This window comes from Canis aureus, chromosome 28 (assembly GCF_053574225.1).
Source record: "Canis aureus isolate CA01 chromosome 28, VMU_Caureus_v.1.0, whole genome shotgun sequence".
NCBI lineage: Eukaryota > Metazoa > Chordata > Mammalia > Carnivora > Canidae > Canis > Canis aureus.
Window position 1 is genome coordinate 6,347,783 of NC_135638.1, and position 12,466 is coordinate 6,360,248.

The 12,466-nt window shown below is 37.1% G+C and overlaps 1 protein-coding gene across 2 annotated transcripts in view; it reads right to left on the minus strand.

The window, feature by feature from the left end:
• Window positions 1-12,466, minus strand: part of DECR1 (2,4-dienoyl-CoA reductase 1) — a 45,485-nt gene that overhangs the window by 11,359 nt on the left and 21,660 nt on the right. For both annotated transcript variants that reach the window (XM_077876313.1, XM_077876312.1), the window contains one exon: window positions 12,041-12,188. In XM_077876313.1, the coding sequence (XP_077732439.1) occupies window positions 12,041-12,188 (148 nt within the window). The remainder of the gene's footprint in view (window positions 1-12,040; window positions 12,189-12,466) is intronic.

The window sequence follows — 12,466 nt, forward strand, 5'->3', positions numbered from 1 at the left end:
TGGTGGGGCACCTGGGCGGCTCAGTTGGTTAAGTGTCGGACTCTTGATTTCATTGCAGGTCATGATCTCGGGGTCCTGGGATCGAGCCCCATGTTGGGCTCCATGCTCAGCATAGAGTCCACTTGAGGATTTCTCTCCCTCTCTTGCCCCTACCCCCACTTGCGTTCACTTTCTCCCTAAAATAAATGAATGTAAATCTTTAAGAAAAAAAATGAACAATGGGGCTAAGAGCTCAAAAATAAAGAAATCTCAGATTCCCAGGGTCAGTCATTGATATATTTTTCTTTTTGCAAAAAGGCCAATTCTTTAAATTAGCATAACTTCCTATAGAAGAGGTTTGGAAATGACAAATTTCTAACATCCCAGTGCAGACAAGCAGAAATGAATCTGTTATTTATTCAGGTCAGATAAATGGAGAAATGGGGCAACAGCCTGTCCTTCATTACTTCAAAATGGGAAAAAATAGTAACAAAGAAACACTAAAAATTACGTTGTCTAGAGGCACCTGGCTGGCTCAGTCGGTGAAGCATGTGACTCTTGATCTCTGGTTGTTAAGTTCAAGCCCCATGTTGGGTATAGAGATCACGTAAAAATAAAATTTTTCTTAAAGATCACATTGTCTATTAAAAATAATAAAATGTAAGATTATGTCCGATTTCAAGACTCAAAAGTTCTAAAATCTAGTTTCAGCCCAAGCTATGCATACTAAAATAATAAACAATTTTAGTTCAATAACCAACAGAGGTAGAACAGTATAAAAATATCTGGGCCTCAATATTGATTCTACTTTTTAGTAGTTGTACAGCTATGTGACCTTGACCAAGTCACTTCCCTGCTCTGGGCCAAGGATTTAACATCCATAAAATAGGAAGACAGGGATTGTTTAGCAAAAGTCATTAGATTCCAAGAATTACTCAATTAATTGTTGCTATTGATTCTACCTATTATTCTTTTATCCTCATGCAAAAAACACTATTTTGAAACTGATAATATCCAGTTTTTTTACTACTATCTGGAACTTCAACTGATGTTTGACTTCCCAATTAGTCTGCCAATTTTGCTGAAATTTCACTCCTGGCGTGAACCTACACAAGTATCTGTAGCCACAGTTCGAACCCAACTTCTGTCATCATCTTGATAGATTTCAACAACCAGATGGACAAGATTAGAAATCTCAAATTTCTATGATCTCCCCATCTCCAACGACTTTCACTGATACCCAAGAGCCACAACCTGAGCTTTGCCATCATGCCAAAATACTGATACAGTGCCTCCCTCTCTGGATCCTGTCCTTCCAGTTCTCTCATACCCTCGTACTACATGTGCTCCTTGAGACGTCATTATAAATTCTTAGTTTTTCCTCTCATATTCTTTAGGCTCATAATTCCCTCCAGCTCTAACTTGCCAATTTACCACCTAGACAATTATATGAATTAATCACTTAATGCCTGGCCACCATGTTGTCTCAACATAGCCACCCTCAACTCCTCAGTACCAGGACTGCTCTCTCCACTCTGAAAAGGAAGGGGTTTTATCACTGTTACGAATTGTGGGTAAATGCCATTGGAAAGATGGAGCTGCAATTTGACCTAGGCTCTCAACATCACTTATCAACTCTATCAGTACCCAGGGTTAAGAGCCTCCACCAGTTTCGGATTCACAGCTCCTGGCAATAGACCATCCTTTTATTGGTTCTTCCTTCTTTTTCCTTTAATACTTCTCTTCACTGGGCTCTCCCCTCAGTCGTTAATCACGCTTCAATCTCCACTCAGAATGTATCTCTTCTTAAGATCCTTCCACTAAACTTTACTAATCTCCGGAGGGTAAACTCCACACCGTCTACCTTCATTTCTTGCCTCCCCAGGCAGTATACATTACACATAAGAACACTGAACTCCTTATACTTCCTAAACATATGACTGGGCTATTGTTTGCTTTAATTACTCCATTTTTGCCAGCAATTAATCTTATTGCCAATCATGGCAAGAAGCGAATACTGCGTTTCTCTGTCTTTTGGATTAGGACACAGAGGACCCTGTCTCTTAGCCATTTTTCAATAGAACCTCAGATTAAATTTAAATCTAAAAATCATCAGTGCTCTAAAAGTTAAAGGATTATATAGTTTTAAAAAAACAAAATAACTTCTTAAAAATATATTATTTACTAAGTGAAGACATTTCAGTCGAACATTTATTTATTTTTTAAAAATATTTTATTTATTTATTCATGAGAGACAGAGAGAGAGAGAGAGACTCAGAGACACAGGCAGAAGGAGAAGCAGGCTCCATGCAGAGAGCCCAATGTGGAACTCGATCCTGGGTCTCCAGGATCACGCCCTGGGTCGAAGGCAGCGCTAAACCGCTGAACCTCAGGCTGCCCCTTAGTTGAACATTTAATATAGACACATCCTTCATACAGATTAAAACTTGCAAGTTTAATTACAATAAGTGGTATTAGGGCTCTGATTTTTCTAGTCTATTTTAATTATAGGTCCTGGTCTCAAGTTCAGACACTTTATGGTCCCCTTATAAAAGAGGGAGTAAAAATACATTTATCTTGGAGTCACCCAACATTTTCTTTAAAAGCTAACACTTACTGAGCACTAGTCTGGGCCAGACACTGTTCTTAACACTTTACAGGTACTTGTTCACTTAACCATCATAGCAATCTTCGGGAGGAGGTTCTACTATTATCTCTGATTTACAGAAGAAGACACTGAGGCACAGAGAAGTAAACTGTCCAAGTTCACATGAATATTAAGTGGTATAACCAGGATGAGAATAGGCAGTGTGATTCTAAAACCTACACTCTTAACCAGTATGTAAAACTGCCTCTCCAACAAATTTCCAATTACATAGTTTAAAAGAAAAAGATTCCTTTCAAATTTTCCAAATTGCCTTACATTTATATTATCTTCATAATACACCAAAGTAAGGTACATATGGTGCTACAACAAATTTTAACAAATGAGGTTTAAATGTTCCAACAACCTAGCAAGATAACTCTAGCAAAAAGTGATTTTAAAAAGGATATGAAAAAAATTAAAATAAAATAAAAAGGATACGAATGCTACCTTAATAAATTCCAACTGATAACTAGAAATGTATTTTTAAACATTCTTTAAATGTGCCCACTATTCTAAGGAAGGCCTGGGTACAACTGACAGAAATGCACCCATATGGTCCTAATATACTTTAAAATCTACACTGTATTTAACTTGCACTCATACTACTGAAAGATGGGAAAGCCACATTCTACTCTTGGTCTACTATTCCTTGCTCGTGAAACAAGGAGCACTACTTCCATACTACTCAATTTTGTCAAAATGAGTGGTCGTCTTCTTTTCTTCTAGTAGTGAAGATGACAGACATAACTGACAGAAGTGTAAGTGTTAAATGTGCCCTCCACTCCTCTTGTTTTTTTGGGTCTCAGGAATGTTTCATGTCATAAATAGTGCATTACCTCTGTGCTTAGGAATGAGTGAGGAACTCGCAGAGAGAGGAATGGAGACATGGTTATAGGGTTTGCACGTGGGATAGAAGTAATGTCTCCCGTGAGGGGAAAGCATTTCCAATCTTGAAGGATGGGAAAAGCGGACTTACAACATGGAAAAATAACAACCTGCAGCATGCATATTTTCAAATACTAATGTGTCCATCATAGCCTCTGAACAGGCATCTTTCATTGAGTTGTGGAACTAGAGTTGGGCATGAAGGTTCTGTATGGCTTAGAGATAAATGGTTCTAGTCAGAATACGTGTAAAAGAACAGCCCATGGGATGCCCGGGTGGCTCAGCGGTTGAGCATCTGCCTTCAGCCCAGGGCCTGATCCTGGAGACATGGATTGAGTCCCACGTCGGGCTCCCTGCATGGAGCCTGCTTCTCCCTCTGCCTGTGTCTCTGCTTCTCTCTCTCTCTCTCTCTCTCTCTCTGTCTCATGAATAAATAAAATCTTAAAAAAAAAAAAAAAAAAAAGAACAGCCCAACAAGGGGTGATTATAGAGGGAGGTGAGATTGGACAGCCAAGGGCACTGATGATGGAGAATGAGGGAAAAGAAACTGGTCAAGTACAATATCAATGGACTGGAAATAAGAATATTTTAAAATTGATTTTTGTGTTTACAAGTTCACACACGAGGTAGCGAAGCAAGATCATTAAAAACCTTGGATTTTCTGATAATTTATTAAAACAGCATATGAAAAGTATAAAGTATTTTACCTAGTTCAAGCTTTCAACTATTTCTTTATATCAACCGACCAAAAGGATGCTCTCTTTTTTAATTCTTTCTTTAGTCAGTGAATTGGTTCAATTTACTCTTCCTCTACACAAAGCTGCTGATAAGATTACCTTAGGGATACTTCCAATGACACTCATCCACTGACAATTTCCTTTGGAGACATTTCTTAGTTACTGTCCTCTTTCCCCTCATTTTACATGATTAATCTGCCTAAACAGTGACCAGTCACTCCCTGCCTTTCCCGTACACAGGCTTCATATGGTTCAAGCTGTCTGGGACTGCTGCTGACTCTCGCTGACTCTTAGATACTCTGAAGGTCTGAAAATTATCTCCATCAAATTCTTTAAATTGTCTAAGCTACCATGTGTTTATTCACATGAATGAAGAAGGACAAGCACACTGGTAAAGCAATTTATATTTTTCATGAAGCTTTTGTATCTATCAGTTTGTTCCGTTACTAAATCTTGGGTAAGTAATCAATTATATAATCTGTTTTATACATGGGAAAGCTGAGTAAAGGTAAAAACATCATGACTCCCTAAGTGTCCAAGTATCACATGTAAACTAGGTGACCATGACTTAAACTGAACTACTGTTCCTTCTTTTTTTTTCACTAGACCACTTTAAAAATATTATGTCAATTATAGGGAAACCTGGGTGGGTCAGTTGAATTCAATCTGATGTTTGGTTTCTGCTCAGGTCATGATCTCAGGGTTGTGAGATGGAGCCTGCTTAAGATTCTCTCTCTCACTTCTCTCTCTCTCTCTCAAAAAAAAAAAAAATATGTCAACTATCAGTCTTAACAAAGAGAGTTAATGCTTATTAGGTACTTAACAAACCATAGTTTCTTATCTGTCGAAGTGAAAATTTAAAATATTGGGAGTGGGGGTGACTGGGTGATGGGCACTGGGGGGGGCACTTGATGGTATGAGCACTGGGTGTTATGCTATATGTTGGCAAATTGAACTCCAATTAAAAAAAAAAAGACATACACACACACAAAAAAAAGAAAATTTAAAATATCTACCTCCTATATTATAAAAAAACCTAACCCGAGCCACCTGTTACTATAAGGGAATAAAATAATTTTCATACCTTACAGAGTCACTGCAAGTATTGAATGAATTAATAAATGTTTAGCATTTAGAACAAAACCTGATACAGAATAAGCACTCAATAAATGGTGTTTAAAAAAAAAAGAAGGAAAGATGAAAGGAAAAAAGGAAGGAGGAAACAGGAGGGAGGGAGGGTGGGAGAAAGAAAGAGGAAGAAAATTTGGTTAAAATTAAAATATTTCTTTATAATGTTTTGCTTTTTGCTTTGTTCAGTATTCTAACATCTGTTGGTTCATCTATCTTTATTTAATAATTATAGAAGTTGCAGTAATGACTACAGAATTCTCATATGCTCTTATCCACGTGGAAGGAATTCTGTCTTTTTGGTGGAAAGTAATCCACATGACTCAGTTACCAAAGCTAGTAGAAAGTCAAGTATCATATCTGGGTAGTCTATCCTATAATAAAATTTAAGAAAAATCTGTTTTAGTTTGAATCTAAACAAATATGTTTTTCAAAGACAATCATGGATATGTGGCCAATATTTTCACTTGAATGTCAAGTGATTTAAGATTCTGATAAACAGCCAAATAGGACATTTATCATGCTGTGTTGAACACTCATCTAATATGTTTTTGACAGTGGCACAAAAGACATTTTTTGGATGTAGGTTAAACATGATATCAATTTCAAAAGACAGGGCTGTAGCCAATGTATCATCTGTTCACAAAAAAAACAGAGCTAAGGACTGCCAGTGCAGGTAGAAAAGAGGAAGCAACATCTGCATATAAATTCCTCTGGCTGATCCCTAACCTGAACAAGCACTACAATGGCTCTAAGAAATTCAAATCAATGTTAATAGCTGGAAGCTGAAAAAGTGAGCCTTAAGAAAATATTAGCAAAACACATCTAGCAATATACAAATAGGATAATTTATCACAACCATGCAGGATTTCGATTTGGAATGCACTGTTGGTTTAAAAAGTCAAAAATTAACCAATGGAATTCATAATATTAATGGGCTTTTTAAAATGGGCATCTCAACAAATAGAGAAAAAAGATTTGACAAATTTAATACCTAATCATGATTTAAAAAAAAAACTGTCAGCAAACTAGATACAGAAGCAAATTTCCTCAACCATAAAGAGCATTTAGGAAAAACTACAGGTAAACTAATAATTAATGATAAACTATCTGAGAGCTTTCCTCTTGCCATCAAGAGGAAGCATTTGCTTTCACCACTGCTATTCAACACTGAACTGGGGGTCCCAGCTGATAAAATGAGGTGAAAAAAGGAAATACAAATTAGAAAAGAAGATGCACAAAATGTCTTTTTTCACAACTATCAAGAATATAGAAAATCCTAAGGAATCTACTGAAAAAGCTGTAAGAACTATTAAGTCATTTTATTTTAGCAAGCTCACAGAATAAAGGTTAGTATACAAAAACAAGTTCATTGTATTTCTAAATATTAGAAGCAAACAATTATAAAATTTAGAAAACAGATTTAAAATAGTGACAAAAATATAAAATTATTTAGCAGAAATTTAATAAAATTTATATGACCTGCACACTGAAAATAGCTTAAAGACCTAAACAAATGGAAAGATATTACATGCTGATGGACTGAAGGATAATATGGTCAAAATGTCACTTCTCCCCAATATAATCTATAGATTTACTACAAACCAGGTCAAAATTTCAGTAGACTCTTTTGTAAAAATTATTGAATTCTGAAATTTATATGAAAATGCTAAGAACACAGAACAGTGAAAGTAATTCAGAAAAAAACTAAAGTTGGAGGACTCACAATAATTGATGTCAAACTAATATGAAGCTCAAATAATTTATATATGATATATTGGACTCAGTATTAGATATTCAGATTTTCCACAGAAGTACCAAAGTATTTCAATGAGGAAAGGATGGACAGATGCATGCAAAAATTAACCTTGACTGTTATCTCATACCAAATGCAAACATTAAATCAAAATGGATAACCTAAATATAACAATGAAAACTATAAAAGTTCCAGAAGAAAACAATAGAGAAATGGTTACCTTGGGTTAAAGAAATATCTCTTAGGACTCAAAAAGCATGAGTCATAAAAGGAAAATTTCACTAAGCTGAACAACATCAAAATGCAAAATGTTTCATCTTTAGAAGACATTGTTAAGTACGTGAAAAGACAAATCATAGACTGAGAAAAAATATTTGCAAAAACATATCTGATAAAAGATTTATATTTAGAATATGTAAAATAACTTTTCATCCAATTCAATACCAAAAAGACAAACAACCTAATAAAAAAAAAAAAGATTAGAACAGACACTTCGAAGAATGTATACAACTGATGAATAATCACATGAAAAGATGCTCAACTTCATTAGTCAGTAGAGAACTCTAAGTCAATATCACAAACGAAGGACCACTACACAAACTGAGGAAGACTAAAATGTAATATAACCAAGCCAGCGTGGGGCAGAATGAGGTGTAAATGCATCTTATAAAGTGATGCTGGGAATGCAATCTCCTAGAGCCAATTTGGAAAACAATTTGATAGATTCATCAAAATTTAGTTCCTTCAAAAAAAACAAATTTGTTCCTTCTGCTCAGCAAAAGATAACTGATAGGGAAATGAAAAGAAAGCAACAGATTGGGAGAAAATATTCCAAATACATACTATTATCTCACAAAGTACTCGGTCCAGATTAAACAAAGAATTTCTAAATATCAGTAATAAAAAAGACAATCCACTAAAAATGGATTAAAAGCTAAGAGTGGGGATGCTTGGGTAGCTCAGTCAGTTAAGTGTCTGATTCTTTTTTTTTTTTTTTTTTTTTTTTAAGTGTCTGATTCTTGATTTCACCTCGGGTCATGGTCTCAGGATCGTGAGATTGAGCCCTGTGTTGACTCCACACTCACCACAGAGTCTCAAGATTCTCTCTTCCTCTCCCTCTCCCTCTCCCCACCTCATTCTCTCTCTCTCTCTCTCTCTCTCTCTCTCTCTCTCTCTCAAAAAAGAAAAAAAAAAAAGCTAAGTCAGAAGATAGGAGAGGAACCCTTTGGTGGTAGTGGAAATGTTCTGTCTTGGTCGGTTACCTAAGTGAGTAAGTGTATCAGAAGTTCAATTTAAACACATAAAATCTGTGGATCTCACTATATATAAATTCTACCTCAATTTTAGCAAAACAAATTAATATATTCAAGTTATGAACTGGTTTACTCTTTAATCAATTTATAATAATCTTGATTTCATACTGTTTGCATATTGGTATATGAAAGTACTTTGTAAATTAAAAAGTACCATAGTGGTATAAAATATTATTAGTACTACCTCAATAAAGTATTTATTTATTTATTTATTTGTTTGTTTGTTTATTTATTTATTTTTCCAAATATTTTATTTATTTATTCATGAGAGACGGAGAGAGAGACGCAGAGACACAGGCAGAGGGAGAAGCAGGCTCCATGCAGGGAACCCGACATGGGACTCGATCCCGGGTTTCTAGGATCAGGCCCTGGGCTGAAGGCGGCGCCAAACCACCGAGCCACCCGGGCTGCCCAATAAAGTATTTCTTATATGTCCTGGGGCATCCAGGTGGCTCAGTTGGTTAGCGGGACTCTTGATTTCAGCTTAGGCCATGGCCACTGGTCATGGGATCAAGTCCCATGTCGGGCTCCACGTTCAGTGGGGAGTCTGCTTGAGATTCTCTCCCTCCTTCCCCTCTGCCCCTGCCCTACCACACTCTCTCTCTCTTTCTCTACAATGATAAATAAATCTTTAAAAAAATACTTCTTACATGTCCTAAAATCACCTCTTGTGAGTTTCAAGAGGTATCTCTTCAGTTTCTAGTGATCTAGGGTTTAATGGAAAATTTCAGTATTTATCCTATCCCTTGTGACTAGATTTAAAAAAAAAAAAAAAACCATATTAGTCTTTTAGTCTCTTTCCATTGCGCGTTCTCTCAATTCTTTAATAAAATTAGGTATTCTCTTCCATACTGTTCACTAATTTGTACATTGATACATGGTATCTTAAAGATGGGGGGACCTCAGCATATTTTCAATATCCTTCCCAATAAGGAACAGCCACTTTTTTACTGACCTTTGTGGTTTTATAAAAGCACACTGGGCTAAGGTCTTTAAGAGTTTCCTAAATCTTTTATTTGTTCATATCTATTAATTTTGCATCAAAAAATCTGCTATTCGTAAACATATTTTAATAATGTCCTTTTGATTCTTTGCTTCTCTAGCTAAGGCCACTGCTCTCTTGATCCTCAGTCACCTGCTATTCCCTCTCTGAGTGCATGTCATCAACAATTCCTATAAGCGTCTATCTTTCAGTTGCTGGCATCCTCATCTTCTCTAGTCCGACTTCCCTGGGTATCTTACCTTGACTGACATCTTAGATCCCAGACCGCCGAACATACTTCTGACCGCAGATTACCATAGATGGCCTGCTCCCTGAACTGACTTCCACTTTGACACACTCCCGAGATCATTAGCACCTGAGATCCCCAACTGCTGCTCCAACACCAGACCAGGCCCCGTACACTGTGCTCTCCAGGACCCAAGGGCACAAGTCCTTCAAATTCTGTCAAGTTATGGCATCAATAACTGACAGGGATCTTGGAGGAATAAAAACTGGCTTCCATCTTTTAAAAAGTCTTAACTAATATATTTTTAATGAACCCCATAGAATTTTAATCCAATGTGATGAATAAAAATAGATCATAGCCTGTTAAAATGAAAGACAATAAATGAGAAAAGAAGGGAGAGCCAGACAGAAATCAAGAGTCACAGGGATGGGCAGCGGAAGGAATAAGAGAGAATGAGGAGAGAAACACAAAAGGAGAGATAAAGAGTGAAATAGGGAACCAAGAGTGAAGAGGTAACAGAGAGGAACAGAGAAAGAGAGAAATGAGTAAGAGATAAAGAGAGAGAAAATCAGACAGAGGTAGAAGGAGAGAGAAGAGACACAGAGGTCAAGGATCCTTGGACAGAGAAAGGAAGAGAGAGGAGCCAGCCCATTCTTCTCTGTCTCCTTTCTCAACCATCCATCTTTCCTGAAAAAAAAAAAAAAAACAAAAAAAGAAACAGAATAAAAAACAAAACAAAATAAAAGCATGGAAACTCCAAAAGGAACTGATACCCACTTTGCTGCAGTGGGAATGAGTGACCTGGAGCTTCCATCCCAGTGAGTACATGAGAAAGGATGGAGCTTATAGGGGATCCCTGGGTGGTGCAGCGGTTTGGCGCCTGCCTTTGGCCCAGGGCGCGATCCTGGAGACCTGGGATCGAATCCCACATCGGGCTCCCGGTGCATGGAGCCTGCTTCTCCCTCTGCCTGTGTTTCTGCCTCTCTCTCTCTCTCTCTCTCTCTCTCTCTCTCTGTGACTATCATAAATAAATAAAAATATTAAAAAAAAAAGGATGGAGCTTATACATGTACAAAGACAGCAAGCACCCTCTAGCAGCCCTCTGCCTGCCCCTACATCCTTTCTCAAGCTGGCTCGAGAATCACTCACACAGTAAAGAAGAAATTAAATCTAACGAGGCAAAGATTTCCGAACCAGAAGAAGGAAACTGGCCAGCTCCATGCCTTCCTTTCTCCCCCCAAGACCCAAAGGACATCCTTCAAGGAGCACCAGGACTCTTCCTCCTTTTCCTTGCTCAGAATACTCTCCACCCTGAGAAATACCACGATCTATCAAGTCCCAACCCCTCCCCACCTTGTTTGGCGACAGAGTCTCGTCCACCTCTGTCATTTGGGCATATAACACAAGACCTGCTACAGTAAAGTCATCAGTAAGTGTCCATTAAACGAGCAACATACACGGATTCTAGACATATATGTATACACACATATATATCACACATATATTTATATTGCACAGACTTTTATAAAGTTTGTTCATAGTACTAAACAAAAATGTTCTAGTAACTTCTCTCTACATCTAGTCCCCCAGATGACTACACTGACGTCATCATCATCCAAACTATTCACTCAGCACAAACTCTCTCATCTAATCAGTAAGGCCTGTTGATTTTGTCTGCTAAATGTCTCCTAATTTATCCCCTATGTCATGCAGCCACATACCAAAGGAGAAGTCAAACCCTTTGGAATGTCTTCCTAATCTCTTCCATCCCCCCACATTGTTGCCAGTATGCTTTCCAATCAAGTCACATTCTTCATGAGACAGCTTCAAGAGAAATCCATAAGGAAATCTCTCCCCATTTCCTTCAGAATTAACATCAAATTTTCTATTTTGGTACTGGGAACTTTCCTAATTATACCCAAACCACCTCCATAATCATTTCCTGCCATTCTTCTTCCTCCTCATCTCTAACCACATCAAATTTGCATCATCTCTAAACCCTGTTTTGCTCCTCCAGCAGGTCTCTTTCCATGGACTTCTCACTCTCCTTCCCCCACTGCCCCACTTCCCCACATCTAGATCTTTGGAAATTCAGCTCAAATTGCATCTTGCTCCTCAATCTGATAACCATAGCTAGAGAGAGTTAGTTGTTCCTGTCTCTGGGTTTCCCACACACATGAAATATATATTTATTATAGCTCATATCATAGCATGTGATAATCACTCAGTATCTTTCTTCTCCATTAGACTATGAGTTGTACAGGTATCGACACTGTCTTATTGACTTTTATAAATATCCCAGAGCTTATCACAGAGCGTGTGTGTGCTAAGGACCCAATAAACACATGAAAAATTAATCAACATACCTTTCTGTGCTTTAATTAGTTGCTTTCCAATTTCTAACGTCACATAGGCAGTACCATTTAGAACTATGTCAGTTATGGTCCTCCAAGCATTAGCAGAGAGTCTTTCAGTGGGAGAAATAAAATTCCCTGCTGCGTTGTTTATCACAATCTAATAGATGAATAAGGCAAGTTATAGAAATTTCTATAGAAGTTATAGAAGGAAGAACATTTTCCCTGAAGAGTTTTTACTTCTGAAACTTATTAACCCAAATAATACGATAAAGCTAAAGTTGATAGTGTGCTATAAATTAATACCATGGGATTTGGTTTGGTTTTATTTTTTGAGCCTGTGAAAATCTCACCAATTTACCAAATTTCAGAATCCTATCTTTGTCTCAAAATCACAATAGAATCTATCATTAAGAAAACAGATGTGGACTAAGCATA